The 20,585-nt window shown below is 44.5% G+C and overlaps 2 protein-coding genes across 2 annotated transcripts; both read left to right on the top strand.

Annotated features, from left to right (window-relative positions):
- The first annotated feature begins 244 nt into the window (after nucleotides 1-244).
- LOC135105583 (cuticle protein AM1199-like) lies at nucleotides 245-4,163 on the top strand. Its single transcript, XM_064013828.1, is given in 4 exon segments — nucleotides 245-402; nucleotides 1,338-1,555; nucleotides 3,521-3,563; nucleotides 3,565-4,163. Coding segments are annotated over 4 exon segments (420 nt in total). The 5' UTR covers nucleotides 245-393; the 3' UTR covers nucleotides 3,715-4,163.
- Nucleotides 4,164-17,009: 12,846 nt separating this feature from the next.
- On the top strand, nucleotides 17,010-18,244 carry LOC135105584 (cuticle protein AM1199-like). Its single transcript, XM_064013829.1, has 3 exons — nucleotides 17,010-17,120; nucleotides 17,544-17,776; nucleotides 17,942-18,244. Exons 1-3 carry the CDS (start codon nucleotides 17,112-17,114, stop codon nucleotides 18,114-18,116), a joined length of 417 nt encoding a protein of 138 aa, XP_063869899.1. The 5' UTR covers nucleotides 17,010-17,111; the 3' UTR covers nucleotides 18,117-18,244.
- Nucleotides 18,245-20,585: the final 2,341 nt, after the last annotated feature.

Here is a 20,585-nt window from a genome sequence, read left to right as displayed (position 1 = left end):
GTTGCGGTGGTGCGTGTGTGTCTCTTCCTAATACACTAATGATGTGATGGCCGTGGCTCGCGAGGATGAGCCTTCCACCACCCACTATCCCACGGGCCATTCCCGCCCTGAGCCCCGCCTCCCCCCGCCTACACTTACATCCCCCGCCCACTCGCTGCGATGAGGTCGCCCCACCCCCCAGCCGCCACTCACACGACCCTTGGCATATCCGGTACGACCCCTCGACCTCAACAGGAGGGAGCGGACACTGAGAAGCGGCACAAAAAGAGCACTGGAAGGCCAGACCAATCCGACCTCGAGTTGGGTATAAAAGCTGAACAGCCACTCTCCTGAGGCATCGTCATCCTCCCTCTCCCGTGCCACGAACACCACAGCTCCTCCACTCCTGCAGCCATGAAGCTCGTGAGTACCGCCATCTCCACGCCGCCACCTCCACGCCACCACCTCCGCCACCCTCGACGCCTCCTGCAGGAGCTTTACTTTACACGTTCAGTGCTTCACTCGTCTGACCCTTGTCTCCTCCAGCCTCAAGATGGCGGCTGGTGCTTGGCGTGGGTCAAAGCCATCAAATGGTCTACTAAGTCTTGAGATCCTACGCCCCTCCATGCCCACCCAAGTGCTACACGAACCTCCTCAGTTCTGGATGCTTCCAGCACCTCAAGTAATGCCACGGCTTCCATAATCTTGGAAGACTTTACGGAGTCATAATAAAAGTGACCCTGGAGGTGATCCTCGGCACAGCCAAAAGGCCCCGATGCTCGGCATCCTGATCGGTACCCCGTCTCAGGGCACACCAAGGGCCTCAGCCAAACCTGGTAGCCCAGACCCCCCGGAGTATTCAGCCTCGCAGAACCTCTGTAATAAGCCCAGTCCCGAAGTACTCGGTGCCACACCGCACGCCACCCTCACACTCAAGACCAACTTCCCCAAACACACTGAAGAGCTTTGTCGAGAAAAGAGCTGCTCCTTGACTGCCAGGCTCAAGGGAGTCAGCAGATCATCACAGGATGACTGGAGTCTCCACTCAAGCATTTCATACTACACGCCTAATTCTCTTCTATAGATAATAGTCAGACTATCTCTTTGGCAATATCTTGTTACTTTATAAGGCTTAAGATATGCAGGTTTCAGCTGAGCAATTATAACTGATGACTGGTGCGGCATCACCTCATCAAGCAAGCGAGATAAATATTAGAGCAGAGTCTAGTCATATATCTGGTGTCAGGCAGGTCAGTCTTAAGTGTCCACCTTGCCTGTCGCTGAGCGAGTCAGGTAAGGCTGAGGCAGGCGGCGACGACAGGTGTTGCTTCCGTGTTAACTTCCACCTCCCTCCCCAGATCATCTTCGCCTGCTTGGCCGCCTTCGCCGCCGCCGCTCCCCAGTTCCAGGAGGAGTTCAGGCCCGACTACCGCCCCATCGCCATCCTGCGGGACGAGCGCGAAGACTACGGCGATGGCAACTTCCGCTACGAATTCGAGACGGAGAACGGCATCCTGACGAACGCCGTGGGCACTCCAGGCTCCCAGGGGCAGAGCAACATCCAGGGATTCTTCAGGTGGGTGTTGGATACAATTCTAATACAGTTCTCGAAGACATGCACAGTAAAAATCGGTATATTCTTCCTCATGTCTTTACTTTGGAGAGAAAAAAAAAAAAGATTAGTATATATACATCTCCCTTTCATTCTCAGCATGCAACAAACAACCGTCCCTATAAGAACGTACAGCCGTACACTGAAAACCATTACACACACTACATGACGGAATCCCTCAGGAAATTATAACCTGAACGTCAGTATCACCAAACTGGCAACACAAAGCTAAACATTTTATAGTTACAAGCAGCACAACCACGTCGCCCCCTGTCTGGGAATTAAGCATAGCGACCTGGCTCAATCATAAATCCTCTTATCATATCGGCGACGCAATGAAAGTCTGCATAAATCGAATACTTGTTTCCGTCACTCGAATCGTCGTCTGGTGAAAGGTGACTCTGCCTCCTCACCGGACGCACGAGTGTCCCGCGCAGTGACCTGCAACGCCTATCCCTCCCCTTCCCCCCCTCACCTTCCCTCGTCAGCTACACCACTCTAACCTAACTCAGCCTAACCTACACTTACGTAACACACACCCCTCCCTTATCCTTCGTCACCTGCACCATTCTATCCAAACCTAACCTAACCTAACCCAACTCCTTCCCCTCTCCCACGTTAGTTGCATCACTCTAACCTAACTTAACTAACCTAATCCAACACCGATCCCTCCCCTCCCTTTCGTTAGCAGCTTCACAAATCTAACCTAACTAAACCTAACACAACGCAATACTCACCACTTCCCCTACCATCAAGTCATCAGCTACTCACTCTAACCTAACCTAACCAACTTAACCTAACAACACCCACCACTTCCCCCCATTCCAGTCGTCAGCTACACCATTCTAATCACCTAACTAAACCTAACCTAACCCAACACCCACCTCCTCCTCTCTCCCCCGTTAGTTCCATCACTCCCAGGGACTATTTTTGATTCCTCATGAGATAGGAAGTAAAAGCACCTTATCACTCACTCCGCCACCCAATTCCTCCTCACTGTAGCGTGTCAGAGAGGAGGCTGAGCGTGAGTAGCGGTGCATGCGCGGCGCCAAAACCGGAAATGTGAGATCTGCAGAGAACAAAAATTAACTTTCACTCCAGGACATTAATCTTTTTTTCTTTCTTATCTCTTCCTCTTTATCTTTCATTCACTGTGACCTCTTACCCTGTTGCAGCCTTCCCTTCCCGTCTCTCCACCTCATCCTCTTCCTTTCCTCCCTCTCTCTCTTTCTCCCTTTCCTTCTATTCCATCCACCTCATCTTCTTCCTTTCCTCTCTCCCTTCCCTTCTCTTCCATCCACCTCATCCTCTTCCTTTCCACTCTCTCTTCCCGTTTTCTGTCTGCAGTGAGTCACGCCGCCATACTCATTTCCTTATCCAGTTTTTATCTCTATGATGCTCCTCTTCTCATGCATCTCTCTCTCTCTCTCTCTCTCTCTCTCTCTCTCTCTCTCTCTCTCTCTCTCTCTCTCTCTCTCTCTCTTGTTGGTCTTATTTATTCGTCTCTCACTTTTTAGTTTGGTAATTACCTGTCCTCATTTCCTTATCTATCATCTTTACCTTCACTCTCTTATCAGCCATCTCTCTCTCTCTCTCTCTCTCTCTCTCTCTCTCTCTCTCTCTCTCTCTCTCTCTCTCTCTCTCTCTCTCTCTCTCTCTCTGTCAATCCCTGCACACCTCTCTTCATTATCCATATTCTTCCCATTCATTCCTCCACTCCTTTCATTACCTACAAATCTTCTTCTTATTATCCACCTCCTCCTTCAATTTCATCCCATTCACCTCTGCCTCCTCACCACCACCACACATTCCCTTAACTTCTTGTCATTCTTATTCAGTGACGCTCTGGGACACATCTGCATATCTCTCCCTGACATCTATCAACCCCCGTCCCTTCCCTTGCATCATCTGTCTTGTCTCCCCCTTCAGGTTCCCTCTGGATGACGGCACCATCGCTGAGGTCCAATACGTTTGCTGATGAGTTGGGATACCAGCCTGTCTCAAACCTGATCCCCACTCCCCACCCTCTCCCCGCCCACGCCATCGAGCAGATCCGCTTCGCCGAGGAGCTGCGCGCCCAAGGAGCCACCTGGGACCAGTACGGCTTCAGGTTGACCCGTTGATCGCGCACACCTGCAGTAGACGCATTACACCTTTACATTAGCGACGATACAAGGACACATTTCTAGCGATGGCTCTGTTTTTGCCCGTGTACCGTCCAGGATGACGGCGACGGAGGCAGTACATGCAATGCTTCACCCACCACGTCACCACGCCACATCACCACGCCACACACTCCCACACCACCTAGTCCACACGCGGCGTCGTTCTCAAGGGGTTCATTGTGATGGAAGCTGGGGGCGCTGGGTCACCCCGGCAAGGGTTACGTCCCCGCCGCTGGCCGGACTGTACGTACGCCCAAAACAAGACGACCCGACTTTCCTTTTCCACCCACACCTACACCCACACCTACACCCACACCCATACCCACCCACATCCGACATATACACCTACACATAGGGTATATTTATTCCATGCTAAGCAGTTGCAATAAAATTATTTTGATGTACGATGTCTTTGTTTCTTTATACTCTCAACTTCTTCCACCTGCTGCTGTCTCTTTCTCATTTCCCCCTCACTTTTTTTTTCTTTCCTTCTCTTCCTTTCTCCCTCCCTCCCTCTCCTTTGTCCTCACCTCAACAAAATATGACGATGACTTTACGAAAACACTTCACTATCTGCTTCTCATCCTGACCCAAATGTTTCGTAATGTTTTCGTAATGACCGTAATGTAAGAAACACGATCCCTTTCTCCATCGCTCATAATGGGTGTATCAATAGTATCTTCCATAATCACTGGTACAAACTCGCAACAGGTCAAGAAAACTATGGCATATTTGTCGCGATGAAATGACTGATAGAAGCAATTTCGTGGGCATTTCGAGGCATAAAATTTGACTCTTACAAAAATTCGTATACCCACCGACTGAACGAAGCTGAGACAAAGAGATAGGAACGCTGATAGGAAGGCGCAGTACTCCAGCATGGAAACTCAGGTGCTGGAAACTAAAGAAAATAGTACTCCTGCTTGAACCTGAGTCTTCCCACCGCCTTTCCCACTCGTGAAGCACCAAATGTCGATCATGAGTGCTGCAGGTAACGCCAAAGGAAGATCATTAGTAACCTTCGCTCTGTCGTGTCTTTGTACGTCAGAAACACCAGGTAAGTAATAGGGAACAAGTGGGTATATAAGCATTACCTATTCCACTGTCCTTTTCTATTAATGAACTCACAAGGCAAACAGACATCTACTTGGAAAGAGTTACTTGGAAACAAACGGATAGCAAACAGAAATCATTGAAGGTTTGGGTATGCCTTTGTTTTGCAGTGGGATCCTAGAGACTGGTGGTGGTGGTGGTGGTGGTGGTGGTGGTGGTGGTGAGGAGTAAATGCAAGAAACGTGAGAGGCTGAAGCAAGAAAAAAATATTGATTTACTCGAGACAATCTTCAACCCTTTCACTTGCTGCCTTTCTTCCGGCGCACTGCGAGGCTCTTTCCCACCTGTCTGTCTGTCTGTCTGTCTCTACGTCTGTTTGTCTGTCTGTCTATCCGTGTCACTACTTGCTATCAATCCATGTGTATACCTGTCTATCTGTTTGCTGTTCTGTCCGTCTCACCATCTGTCTGTTTGTGTCTTACTTTTCTGTCCGTCCCTCTGTCAGTTTGTTTGTTTGTATCGTATGTTTGTTCATCTGCCTAGAACATAACCTGTCTCCTGTATACTTATGTTTCTATTTGTCTGTCTACCAACCCACCCATTCATTTCTTTGTATGTACATCTATATATTTTTCACTGTCTCTATATCTGTCTCCCTATCTCTCACCTATCTGACAGCGTACCCTCGCCGGACGCCCCTTCAGCGCCCTGAGGGTCACGTGTCGCGCTGCAAAATGGATGATTGTGAAATAAAACAAGGAACAACTCTGAGGATTAAAGGTGAAAGTCAGACACACACACACAAACACACACACACCAATGAAAGAGTGGTTGTGTGTCCTTCAAAAAGAGAGAGAGAGAGAGAGAGAGAGAGAGAGAGAGAGAGAGAGAGAGAGAGAGAGAGAGAGAGAGAGAGAGAGAGAGAGAGTAAAAGTTGCTATGAAAAATTGTAAAGACGTGGCACCAATATATGAAGTTACATTTACAAAAACCTGATCTAGCAAAGCAGCAATTTCAGGCTCATCACACCGACAATAAAATTCTTCAGCATAAACCATCACTTTCCCTCCGCTGTGTATTGCAACGCATGTGTTGTATTTCGTGTACTTTTCAGTGTTTGTATATCGTATAGTATGCCTTACAAAGTGGCAGTTTTCTTTGTCAACTTTTTTTTTTTTTCTGATTGGAAGTAGCGTTTTCTTTTTTTTTAGTAATTTCCTTTAAAAACAAGTATGGGGAACGTACATTTATCGCCATTTATCAGTAAATTTACGGAAAAAAAAATAAGAAAATATGTTTTGAGTAATACGATTATGAAAGTATGATATTTTACCGGCATTTATCAATATATTTTAAAGAAAGATTACAGAAAACAGGCACTTATTACCATTTATCACTGTGCTTTGAAGAACAATTATAGAAAAGGCATTTACTATAATTTACTAATATATTTTAAAGAACAGTTAAAGGAGAGGGCATTTATCAGAATTTGATTTATTTCAAATGTCATAAAGACATGCATTTATCGGCATTTATCAATATGTTATAAAGAACAAATACAAATAACACAAATTTATCACCGTTTGTCAAAATTACGTAAGAACAAACATTAATACCATACATTTATCGGCATTTAAAAGTATTCTTGACAACAAATACTCAAAAACACACACATTTACCAATCAATACCCTTAGAAAAACAAACATGAAACTCGTACATTGATCACCATTTACTAATATCCAAGAACAAGACGCTCAACACGTGCCACACTCAGGTAAAAACGATTAAGATAAGAACACAGGTAAGACGACACAGGGAAGAAGACAAGCAGCCGATAAAAACATGAAGAGCAAGTCCACTCATCCAGTTCAAGAAGGAAACACGGGCTTACCTCAAGAACTAAACTGGTCCTTGAACCTTGAAACCTTTACACTGCGTCTTAACAAAGCAGCTTCTTCTTACGCACACTTTTCCAGTTCAGTTTTCTTGTTTCATACTGCGTAATGGGAAAAAAATAGTAGTCTGCGATATACTCGTGAATTTTAATTGGACGTCTTTAAAAGTAACGGGATGCGTGATTCACCTGATGTGGTGCCTTAGGTATTGAATGAAAGAAAGAAAAAGAACGAACGAACGAACGAAAAAGAAAGAAAAGTTAAAAGTTCACACGATTTCAATATCAAACCTATTATTAACTGTGAAAATGTAAATACAGGCAGAAAACCATCGCCACCACCACCAAAACCATCATCATCATCACCATCGCCATCATCATCATCATCACCATCGTCATCATCATTATCATCATCAATGCTTCTAAATTTCACTACAAGACATCAGCTGTCCATTTGATCCAGTCCACCCTCTACACAGCCCTACACTTCTCTCTCTCTCTCTCTCTCTCTCTCTCTCTCTCTCTCTCTCTCTCTCTCTCTCTCTCTCTCTCTCTCTCTCTCTCTCTCTCACCACACCTAAGTCATAACTCCTGTCCCTTCAGTGCTCCAGTATAGCACCCTCAGCACCCAGCGAAACAATTCAGGGCAAATGGAAGCAAAAACTCAAGTCTGTACAGTCATTCGTTCCTCGTGACCTCCTCGTCGGTGCATCATCATCATCATCATCATCAGGAGTGAGTCAGAGGAGCGCCCTCCAGCCAGGTCAGGTCAAGTGAGGTCATGTGTGACGTGCACCACTTACCTACCACACGCTGCCAGCTTTTCAGGGTCAGGGTGGTGGTGGAGGAGGGTGTGGTGCGTGACGCAGGAGGAGGAGGAGGAGGAGGAGGAGGAGGAGGAGGAGGAGGAGGAGGAGGAGGAGGAGGAGGAGGAGGAGGAGGAGGAGGAGGAGGAGGAGGAGGAGGAAGAGGAAGAGGAAGAGGAAGAGGAAGACGATGAGGAGGAGGAAGACGAAGACGAAGACAAAGACGACGACGAAGAGGAAGAGGAGGAATAGAATGGAATACAAAGAAAAAACAAACAGCAACACACCTTTACAGCACTTCCTCACAAACTTGCTATAGTGACAAGACGAACTATCTAATCTAATGCAAGAGACACAGGATAGTGAAGGCAAAGACTCCCTCCCACCGAAGAGGAGATGACGACGAAGAGGGAGACATGACGACGACGAGGAGGGAGGAAAGAGAAGAGGGACAATGAGGAGAATAGCAAAATAATACCGTATAAAAAACAATAACAGATGCTTATGTCCTTTGAAGGCTCTTAGATTACACTACTCTATAAGAACCAAAGGATGAGAGAATAAGGGAAAGTACAAGAAGTCATCAGTAACAAATGCTTAGGTACTTTGCTAGGTATTATATTGCAATACTTTCAATATGCAAGAACCAAAGAACAGAAGCCGCACAAGACTTTCTACTTTCTCTCACCCCTTTTCTGCCCACCTATGTAATGTAAGAGTTGGCCAATATTCTCATTCATTCGACCTTTTTTTTTCTGGTAAACTCTGGAACTTCCTGCCTGCTTCTGTATTTCCTCCTTCCTATGATTTGAACTTTCAAGAGGGAGGTTTCAAGACACTTATCCTCCAATTATGAATGATCCTAATGACCTTTATTTAGGGATTGGTGCTCTCAGTAACCCTTTAATTCCGCTCTTTTTGTTGCCATTGTTCACTGCCACTCTTACATAAAAAAAAAAAAGGAAGGAAGCTGCAAGAAGTCATCAGGCATACCAATGTGAGTCACTGGATAAAATGGTAAAAGAAACAGAATACCACAGTGGAAGGCTTCCCACCACCCACTAGTTAGTACAGTGCAATCAAACAGCACATGAAGAGGAGGACGTAAAGGAAGAAGGAAGTCTAAGTCTAGCCAGGTCATGATTAAAAGTTGAATGACCTTCTGCCATGATAACTTTCTTCTTCATGACGAATCGTGACTTAACTTTTGAACAATTACCTTTTACTCACGATATCCCCGCCACCTCTCTCTCTCTCTCTCTCTCTCTCTCTCTCTCTCTCTCTCTCTCTCTCTCTCTCTCTCTCTCTCTCTCTCTCTCTCTCTTGTTTCCTGCCTTCACTCCAGCTTTCCTTCAGTCCTCCCCCTACTCGTATATAAAGAACATGATTTTCCTTTTTTTTTCACGTTTCTCTTTTCCTTACTGGGCTAATCATGACATTTGCCCTTGGAGGAGGAGGAGGAGGAGGAGGAGGAGGAGGAGGAGGAGGAGGAGGAGGGGGGATGGGGACGGACGGGCAAGAAGAACAGGAGAGGGAGAAAGACTAGATAAACTTAAGAAAAAGGAAAGAAAAGCAGGAGAGAGAGAAAAAAGAACACAACAGAAAGATTTTACGAAACATGTGACCTTGAAGAATTAACGGGCTCCTTTTAATACCGGAAGCGGGGAGAAGGAAAGGGAAGGGAAGCGAAGTAAAGAAAACAATGGGAAAAGAAAGAAAAAAAAACAAGAAAGAAGAATCAGAAGGGGAGTTGATAGGAGACTGACGGAGGAGAGCATAGGGGAGAGAGGAGACAAGAAAAAGTGAAGAGGTGGAAGAAGAAGAGGAAGAGGAGGAGGAGGAAAAGGAGAAGGAAGTAAGCGTGAGTGGATGGATGAAAGTAAGAGTTGTTTTAAGATGAAAGGGAAAGGGAATGAAAGGGAAGGCGTGGGGGGACTGAACCAAAGGGCAGAGATGCATACATACACAAGTACGGGTGGCCAGGTGAGGGAGGTGAGGTCAGCCAGAGGTAGTGTGTGGAGGGGGAGGGAGAGGAGGGGACGTGGGAGTGAGAGAAAGGGAGGATGTTACTGTTGCAGAATTTGAAGGGAGACTAAGTTTTTTTTTTTTTTTTTGTCCGTATACCAAGAAGGAAACGATTAAGGTGAAGATCTATAGGAGGAGGAAGAGGAGGAGGAGGAGAAGTTTTTTTTTAATATTCCAAGAGCTTGAAGGAAATAAATACGATGTACGAGACGAGGAAACCTTTTATTGTTATTGTTATTATTAACGTACCAAGAGAGAAACAAAGTGCCCCACAAACTGCCGAGGATGTCCAGACTGGCGGACAAAGACAGGAAATGAGGCAAGGAAGGGCGAGGACACGAGAGGAAACAGGGGAAATGAACCACAATATTTAAAGCCATACTCTAAAACACTGCGCCGCACCTCCATTACATTTAAAGGACTCTAGTTGAAGTCACACGGGTTTTTAAGTGTGTTTGTAAGGTTCTGGTGACATATTAACATGATTTCTACATTATTAACAGAAGGGGCACGTTTAAGAATCCGGTAAATTATCTCCATGCCCTTTGAAAATACTGGTAGCGTGAGAACATAGCGTTTCAAAATACTGGCATTAGTTCTCCATCACAAGGGAATCAAAACGCCTTCCCTCGATACAGAGCAACATTGATAAGTCCTTTCCAATTCGTGTTTCATTTGTTTTCCTTAGTAATATGTGAAGTCACAGAACAATACATTCAGTCTCTCTCTCTCTCTCTCTCTCTCTCTCTCTCTCTCTCTCTCTCTCTCTCTCTCTCTCTCTCTCTCTCTCTCTCTCTCTCTCTCCCAATCCCTATACTTCTCTCTTCATTATCCCTATTCTTCCATTTTTTTCTCTCGAGACATTAATTAGCTACAAATCCTCTACCTGCATTCACCTCTCCCACCTGTAATAAATCATTTAATTCCTTCCTAAATCCGTCATCCACTCTTCGCAATCTCAAAGTCATACAGTGAATAATGCAGTTTCTTGGTCTCCGTGGAATGAATAATCGTCTCTCTTCTCTCTGACTCGCGTTCCATTTGTCTTCTTCAGTGTAATTACTGTCTTAACACTGGCAACACAATTTCTTGGTTTCTTAATGTAATAAATCATAATCTGACTCCTTTCTAATTCCTCTTTCGTTCATCTTACGCAATAATACTGTCAGAACATTGATGTCATAATTCCTTACGCTCTCGTTGCAGTAAATATTCTTCTAACTTCTAAATGTTGTCGTCCATTCGTCTCCTCAACTAATAATGAATAAAAGTATAACTCCTTCCCAACCTTTCCCAAATGACACTAAAGTCGCACCATAAACAACATAATTTCCTGCTCTTTCAGTGTAACAAATCATCGCACAACTTTCTACCTCATCATCCTAGGTAATATTTAAAATCACATAATAACACACTTCCTCTGTATCTCATTGTACTAAGAAATTTATGGCGTCCGGAGAGATGTACGTGGGTAAAGCTGCCGTGCATTCCTCCGCTTTCCTTCACACACATTCACAAGGGCGTGTGTGTCGTGACTAAGACCATTTACCTGCGTAACATACTGACCCTCAGGTAAGGCATTCCTCTCCCACATCTGACCTCGCTGCCAGTCCTATAAACGCATTTCTGCAGTACAACACGAGCCTGTCTTAATAGCATGTCATTTACTGGCGGTATGATGTCCTTGCTTGTTCTGACGTGGCGTATTTTTCTTTGTTTTAGAGGAAGCATCGCGGGAACACATGCGGATGGGAATTTCTCGTGTCCTCCGTCACATGCCGGGGCGTCACGACACGAGGCTGGCGTGCTGCAGGGTGAGAGGCCACCGTCACGACCACTGCGGGACTTGTGTGTGTGTGTGTGTGTGTGTGTGTGTGTGTGTGTGTGTGTGTGTGTGTGTGTGTGTGTGTGTGTGTGTGTGTGTGTCACCGTGAAGTGTAGGGTACTGTAAGGCTGGAATAAAGGGGTAAAGATATAGAGTACTTTTTGCTAACACATAATTACACCAAACTTTTGCTAATAACTTACTATAACTGATCATTGCATTTTTTTTTTTTTAATGATGCAATTTACGCATATTACAGTGAAGTTGAAAATATTGAAACTAATTAGCGTTCGTTATATTTCTAATACTAACGCAAACTGAAAGCTAAAAAAGGAAAAAAAAAAGTAAACAATAAAATAATAATAAAAAAAATATGACAATAATAATAATAATAATAATGATAATGATAATAATAATAATAATAATAATAATAATAATAATAATAATAATAATAATAATAATAATAATAATAACGATACAATGACACTCAAGATACTAAAAATAACAAGTAAGAGTTAAACAGACAAGAATGAATGAGCAACAAAAAACACCTGACGACGCAACTGAAGACTAACACAGCAGGTGACTCATTAAATGCTGATGGACGTTTGGCTCTGTATATGAACTAATTATACTGTAATACATACCAACTCTACATGATCCTTTTCTTACGGTGCCATTACATTAATCAATGAAATCATCAATTCTCGCTGCACAAGCCTTTCTACAGTACTTTCTCTCATCGCTATTCTGTCCTAATCTCTAATGCAAGATTTACCCAGTATTCTCAATCATTCATCCTTTTTTCTAGTGAACTCTAAAACTTCCTGCCTGCTTCAGGATTTCCACCTTCCTATGACTTAAAGTATTTAAAAAAGGGAGTTTTCAAGACACTTATCATTCAGTTTTTGATTATTGTATTTGACTTCTTGGAACTGGCGCCTCAGTGGGCCTTTTTCTTCAGAGTTTTTAGTTGCCCTTGGCCAGCACCTCTCTTACATAAAAAAAATTCAAACAAACAAGTGGCTAAATGTCTGTTAATATATTCCGTGGTGGTTCATTTTATCTCTTTCAACGCATTGTCTTTTGGGATGTGAGAAAAAAAATAATGTTACTGTATTGTGTTCAGCGCTACCAGTTTGTCCACACTGGCAATTTCGCAACATTGATTTCATGAGTGAGTTTCTGGAGGTCCGAAGTTGAGAATAATATGGTGAAGTTCGACTGACTTCACGCTTCCTTAATCGTCGTAAAAGAACTCTGGGTGTAATCTTCACGCTTGTCCTTTCCACCTGGCTGTTGTGAGAGTAAGTCAGTGCCTCCCGTTTTTCGTCCTTCACGTTAGTATGTCAACCATGCAACACAGTCATTTGCTTTTCTTCCTCCTTTTCACTTGAAAATACGAATGCATGATCAGTCACTTCCAAAACTGACTTCACTTTTTCGCTGCTTGTTTTTGTTTTTCTCCACCTGAGCGCTGCGGAATAAGGAGGGTGAGAATATTAGAAACTTTTACACCGTCACGTCACCTCACAGCCAAAACCCATAAAGGTGGTTTAATGTTGCACTTAATGCGCCTCCTCGAGCTTTTCTGCTTTTTTGTTTAATGTCCATTCGTCCACATGTCCTCGTCCCTTCCACGCCACCCACACGTCCCCTCCTCGCCCCCTCTACACCTCCTCCACGTTCCTCCACGCCCCCTCCACTCCCCCTCTACCTGTCATCACTTCCCACTCCGCGCCCAAACATTCTCTAGCATCATCACTCCCTCTCTCTTCTTATCCCCCATTTTATCATTGCCTTCCACTCGAGGCCTATTCCTCCATGCAGACCAAGTATTCCCTCCCCCATTGTTTCCTCCTTCTCACTGTCCATCCAACTTATCATCTTCCCACACTTTAAACCTTCTTAAACAACATTTTTTTTTCCTCTCTTTCTTGACTTACAATGACTCTTTCATAATGTCTGTTTTTAAGCATCTTCTAAACTTTTATGGACATGTTCCTTTCCTTCTCCTGACTCATAAACTGTCACACCCTTTAAGCATATCCATATATCTACAATATATCTCCTTTCTCCCTACTTTCACTGGCTGCTGTTTAGTGACACACTTTTAAGTAACTAATAAAAATGTAATTCTCCCTAAGTAATCTCTTTTTTTTTCTCTTTCACTGTCTACTGCATAATGTCACTTTCTCAGGTATCTTCTAAAATGAAAACCTTCGTAAACAATTTTCTTTACCACCTTTACGATTAATTCTTACACAATGTCACGTTTTCAAGCGTAAACTGTTATCCTTTTTTTTTCTCTCTTCTAAGTACCTGTCCACCTTCCTCAACGGTTCCGTTTTCCTCCTTTTCCCACCAAATCTTACATTATCACTTATTCTTAACGCGCAAACTGTTATTTACTTTTTTTTCCGCGTTTAACCACCTGACCTGTCCACCTGGGTTACCGGCTCCTCTCGGCACTGTCCATCCTGTTCAGCTCCCTAGTAGGACCCCCAGCAGGCACCCACCTCACCCCCGCCAGTCACGTGGGGTCACCGATCGCGAAGGTCAGGTTGTCTGGTTGCCAGGGTGGAAAATATCAAGCGTTTATTTCATGATGCAACACAAACCCATGACTGCAGCAGCTTCTTTTTCCCCCCTAAACTCATTCCTTCATTCTTCCTCCCCCTTATCGCCTTTATGTGAATTCCACCTTTGCTCCCCGAAGAAAAACAGTTAAACCTAACCTAACCTAACTGATCTGACCTGACCTGACCTAACCAAGACTAAGCCATCACGTGGGACTTATTTGTAAGGGAATTCTTGTGGGTGGAATGTTCGTGGGAGGAAATTTATCTGGGGAGGACTTACGGTATATACGCCCCATCACCGCTCCCCCCCCCCAATCTTCTGCCTTCCCATCCCTCCCCAGTCCTCTTCTCCGCATTCTCCTACATTCTTTCCTCTCCACCTTCATCCTCCTGTCCTTGTATCTCTCCACTTCTCTTTCATCCTTCCATTCCTCCTCCTCCTCCTCTTCCTCCTCCTCCTCCTCCTCCTCCTCCTCCTCCTCATCTTCTTCCTTCACATTCTTTCGTATCTTCATCATCTCCTCGTCCTTTTCCTCTTTTTTATTCTTTCATTTATTTTCTTCCTCTTCTCTTACACTCTTTCTAATTTCTTATCATCTTATCCCTGTCTCGTTTCTTCTTTTGTTTCTCTCCTTTTCCTCTTCACTAGTATCATGCGCTTTCCTCTCGTAAATTCTTTTCTCTCTTTTATTCTTACATTATTTCTCTATTCTTGTCTCTTTTTTTCTCCTTTTGTGTACATTGCGTTTTCATCCTGTATCCTCCTATTTTCTTTTCTTCTATTGCCTTCTTCCTTTCTATGTCACTCTTCCTTCTTTCTACAGGGAAACTTTGCAGATGTCAATTGAAATGTTCTCAGTACTTTTCATTGACAGCAACAACACCATCAACAGTAGCAATAGCAGCAAGAACAACAACAGCAACAGTAAACAACAACAACAACAACAACAACAACAACAACAACAACAACAACAACAACAACAACAACAACAACATATAAACATCCAAAAAGGACTAATGGTGCAGAGACACAAGGACTGAAAAAAAAAGTCATCATTACCCTAACAAACTTTTCATTTCTTTTATGCAGTTCCACGTTTCTATGCGTCAAATAAGGTTCTAATAATGAGTGTATTGAATAAGTATAAAAGATGTGCATAATTAGAGCCTTTCCATCCCATCTTAGAATGCTGTCTTTAACATATTACTAGATTTCTTCTTTCTTTCTTTCTTTTTTTACGATTTATAAAACACTTCCTCACTTCATTTTTTTTTTCTTATATAATATGAAATTTCTTTAGATTAAGGACTAAATAACAGTTTCAAAGGAGTGGTTAGCTTCTACAATATTCGCAGCACCACAATTCATCAACCTACATGAGAGAGAGAAACTGTTTTTCAAGTATCGTTATGATTCATACAAGCTTAGAATCTTATAAAACGTTAGCAAATACAGTGACCAAAGGAACAAATAAGAGCTTCAAAAGAATGGTTGACTTCTGCAATGCTCCCATTACCACAATCCTCTAATTTCCGAAAAAAAAAACTGTTTCATAAGTATCATTATGAATCATACAAACTTGGAATCTCATAAAAATAATAATAATAATAAGCTCACATTGATCAAGGACTCTTACTTCTCTTCTGTTCAGTGGATCACTCATAAGACTACCAACATAAACCTACAACATTCATCTACCAGCTGCCTTCACTTCAATTTATGCTTTACTATTAATATGCATGAGGAGGAGCAGAGGGAGGAGCAGGAGGACGACAATGAGGATTAAGAGGAGGAGGAGAAGAAAAAATAAACGAGACGCAGGAAAAGAAGAAAGAGGAGGAAAAAAGAAGCGGAGAAGAAAACGTGGCTAGGTTCACGAAAGGTAATAAAAAACAAGAAAATATAAAAAGGTAAAGTGGTGAACAAGAAAATGGAATGATGAAAGGGGAAATATTAGACAGATGCAGAGAGAGAGAGAGAGAGAGAGAGAGAGAGAGAGAGAGAGAGAGAGAGAGATGAGAGAGAGAGAGAGAGAAGAGAGAGAGGAGAGAGAGAAGAGAGAGAGAGAGAGAGAGAGAGAGAGAGAGAGAGAGAGAGAGAGAGAGTGAGAGAGAGAGAGAGAGAGGGGAGGGGGAAGTAAAGTGGATGTATTCACATGCAGAACAAGGAAAAATAAAATAAGAGGTGGAGGAGGAGGAGCAAGAGAAAGAAAAAGAGAAGGGGAAGGAAGATGAGGAGGAAGAAAGGAACGACAAGGAAGCAACATACAATCCTGACATACTTTTTTACCACACCAATGGACGCCTGCTTGCCTGTGCCTCCCTTCCATCCTTCCATCCGCAGTGAGTAATACGCGAGTGAGAGTGAGTAAAGGGGAAGGACAAGCAAACGAGGACAGTCACTTTTTCCCCTTTTCTTGGTAGGGATGTGGAAGAGTGAGGCTGGGGTGAGAGATGGGTGAGGGAGGGGACGGGTGAAGGAGAAGGGGTGAGGGCCAGATGAGGGGAAGGATGGGTAATGAAGACACAAGGAGGAACAAGGGTGGGGTGAGAGATGGAAAACAAAAAAAGTTGTCACAAGAAAATCTTGTCGTGCTTGCCTTTCAGTGTGGTCGTTAGAGGAAGCATTGTTGTGGGGTAGTGCTCACCCACCTGGCGGGATTAGGGAGGCTAAGGATCAGCCCTGGGTATGGGCCATCACGATCCATCCATCTGCACGACCCATCCATCTTGCAGGCCGCGCAGTAATGGCCCGTCGCGGCAGACTGTCTGAGTGTCCCACATATCATGGCACGACTCCTGGGCGCGGAGGCTCTACAGTGACGCACAACATCCAATAACTGGAGACTTCTGTAAGTTCTTCAGGTGCTTTACTCTACAGAGGGAGACTCCAGAAGGCTCAACAGTCTTACGCCCTTGGTCCCTTCCGGCCTACCGACCCACTGCACCGGTACCAGAGGTCACCCTGGTGCTCCGGCACAGCAAAACTTGCTCGCTCAAGAACTCGTCCTGAGCGGGGAGTGGCCCTCGGGACCTTGGGTCACTCCAAAAGTAGGATGGACAAAAACAGCTCAGGATGGCTTAGGATCGCTGGGCGGGCGGGCGGCATATATAAGAGGCCGCGAGGAGCCTCAGTCACCAGCATCAGCCGACACTTCACTCGTCCAACATGAAGCTCGTGAGTCTCGCGTGTCTCATTGCACGGGGAACAACACTTCTTGGTGCAGATGTGTCTGCCCTCTCAATCCTGAATGACGCTGCTTTCCTTAGGCTGAGTATAAGGGAGAGGCGGGGGAATAATGCAACAGGAGTCACATTCTTTAGTAAAAGGAAACATAAGAACATAAGAATATAAGAAATAAGGGAAGCTGCAAGAAGCGACCAGGCTTACACGTGGCACACACACACACACACACACACACACACACACACACACACACACACACACACACACACACACACACACACACAAAGTTGTTTGTGTGTGTCAGTGTTCATAAAACAAATCCCAAATATCTTTGAAAATTGACAAAGAAGACTTTCTTATACTATTTCTCTAGAGATGCTTGTGACTGACCCACATTTTTCTTTCCTTCACCAGCTTATCTTCGCCTCCCTGGCCGCCGTTGCCCTCGCCAGCCCTCAGTTCAGGGGATTCCAGAGGGCCTCTCCACCTCGCTCAGATCTGAAACACATTGCCATCCTGAGCGACAACCGCTACGACCAAGGAGACGGAAACTTCGGCTACGACTTCGAGACAGAGCACGGCATCAAGGTGGAGGCGCAGGGCAGACCTGGATCCAAAGGACAGAGCAACATTGGTGGCTTCTACAGGTGAGTCACATCAAGTTGCCTTCAAGAGCCTTACCCGCTCACCATACAGGAGAGCAAAGAGACAGTTCAGGTAAAACATCAAAAGAGGAGATTTTAAAAAAATTCTTTGCACCTGGATGAGGAAAGCTTCTAATTCACTTTTACATGTTCTTTCACTCGCCACAGATTCGTCCTTGATGACGGCACTATTGCTGAGGTCCGCTATGTTGCTGACGAGCTGGGTTACCGCGCTGAATCCCCGCTGGTGCCCACCCCCCACCCCCTCCCAGAACACGCCATCGAGCAGATCCGCTTCGCCGAATCTCAGAGCGGCAGGTCTTCCCCCAACAGAAGGTTTTAATGAGTGTCTTCCTCCTCACCCTCACCACAGGACACCCTCATGCATCGGTCCAGTAGCTCGGGGCCCCACTCACGACAACCGATCGCCTCAACTCCCGCTTTAGTATTCAATAAATGAACGTCACTGTCTCTACCTTTTCCCTCCTCTCCTCCACACAAATTTTAAAACAAACATAATGAGAACTAACGTCTTCATCGAATCATCATTTTCATACCTAAAACTGAAGCTAAGGATGAGGGAAAAATGGGTATCATTCTCCAGGTTATGTTTCATCTTGACTTCGACTGTTCTTAAACTGAGAAAAAGTACCATTCACCTGCCCAGAAGCCTCCTCTCTCCGCCAGGTGAGAATGGACACCAAGGAAACGAAGAGTAAAGATCCGCCACTCGCCAGGCAAGCAACATGATGCCAGGGGAAAGGTCCACACATTAGTTTTATCAAGGGAAAGACTCCAGTGTTTGCATTAAGTCCTCATCTTCAATTACCACCCGCAAAGTAAGCTGGAATAATCGCCCCCTCACTCCCTTGTCTTTGATCTTTATCGTATGTTGTCTGTCTCTCTTATAGCTGCCGGGAGATGATGAGAGAAAACAGTGAGGGTTCCTAATGATGCCCAGCAGAAGTACAAAAAAAGACCAAGAGGTATATTAAGTCACTCAATGCCAACGACACAAAAAAAAAAAAAGGAAAAAGAAAAACAAGAAGAGGAACAAGAACAGCAACGCGAACAACAACCAAAGAAAAAAAAACAAGAAGCATACGACACACGCACACACACACGTCGAGACACGGAAAAAAAGCAAAATATATAATGCTTCGAGGATTTAACAAGCAGGATGACCTTAAAATTCCAGAGTCGTCGTACAGGCCATGCAAGCAGCCAGCCATCTTGCACGGAACCATCACCTTTGCAACGCATCCACACACGTACATGCCTAGTCTTGTCCTGGATTGCTAAAGGCTGTAGAGATGTGAAGTAAAATAAAAGAAAAAATTAAAGAGTTAAGTCTACAAACTTCCTCTGAAACGAGCACGAAGTAATTAAAAAGACTGACGTGCATCTCACAGGTAAAGGACGACTCGATAAAAATAGAGAGAAAAAAACTAAAAAGAATATATATACATACGTTTAAATCACTCTTAAACTCTTACAAGTGCCGCCAGAAAAATCGTGCCAGATGAAACCACTGATACACACAAACAAACACACACACACACAATCAAAAACCAGTAGGGAAAGAAGGATTAACATAAGCAGTATCAATTCCTGTCATGAAAAACTGCACAGGTAATATATAATTTCTATAAGCATGCTACTCGAATCTCCACGAATCTTACAAGCACCAAGACTGATGGGAAGGAAAAGAGGGAGGAGAAGGGAAGGAGAGGGGATGGGAAGGCAAGAGGAGGATGCTAATGAAAGGCAAGCACGATAGGAAGGCAAGTACGAAAAATGAATGAGAGGGAAAGAAAGCGAAGAGAAAGGAAGGAAAGGAAAGAAAAGAAAGAGGAGGGAAAGAAAAGGGAAGGAAAGACAAGGGAACGGCAGGAAATGAAAGAGAGAGAGAGAGAGAGAGAGAGAGAGAGAGAGAGAGAGAGAGAGAGAGAGAGAGAGAGAGAGAGAGAGAGAGAGAGAGAGAGAGAGAGAGAAAAGAGTGGTGAAAGAAAATTAAGGGAAGGGAAAAGAGCCGATAAGTAGGGAATGGAGAGGGAGAGAAAGAAAAATAAATGAAACAGAAGTAAGAAGGAAAAGATAGGGGGGAAAATTAAGAAGGGAAGAAAAGAGGACAGAGGAACAGAAGGGAAAAAAAGATAAATTAAAAGAAGAGTGCTTAAAGAAACGAAAGCGAAAGAAAGGAAGGAGAGAAAATGGACAGAGAAGGGAAGGGAAGGGAAAGGAAGGGACGGGACAGTGAGGGAAGGAAAGGAAAGGGAAGGAAAAGGAGGGGAAGGGAAGAATAAGGACGAAGAAGGAAGGGAAGGAAATAAAGGTGAGGAAAGGCAAGGGAAGGAAAGGAAAAGGATGAAGAGGAAAGGGAAGGGAAGGGATGGGAAGAGGAGGAAAAGGAAGGGAAGGGAGGAAAAAGGACGAAGAGGAAAGGGAAAGGATGGGAAGAGAAGGAAAGGGAAGGGAAGGGAAGGGAAGGGAAGGGAAGGGAAGCGAAGGGAAGGGAAGCGAAGGGAAGGGAAGGGAAGGGGAAGGGAAGAGAGAAGAAGCAAGACGGCCCTGTCAGTCTCTCACGCGGAGGAAGGATATGCCTCAATGCCCCAAGACCAAGGCCCCAACGCGCCCCCCTCCCGCCCTGACCTGCACGCTGGGAGCACAGGTACAGCCATTTCTCTCTCTCTCTCTCTCTCTCTCTCTCTCTCTCTCTCTCCTCTCTCTCTCTCTCTCTCTCTCTCTCTCTCTCTCTCTCTCTCTCTTAGCCTAGACTCTCCCTGCATTCTTTGTACTGTTTATCAAATCC

The sequence above is a fragment of the Scylla paramamosain genome, chromosome 12 (genome assembly GCF_035594125.1).
Source record: "Scylla paramamosain isolate STU-SP2022 chromosome 12, ASM3559412v1, whole genome shotgun sequence".
NCBI lineage: Eukaryota > Metazoa > Arthropoda > Malacostraca > Decapoda > Portunidae > Scylla > Scylla paramamosain.
Note: the sequence above shows the minus strand (reverse complement) of the source record. Positions and strands in the feature narration are given on the sequence as shown.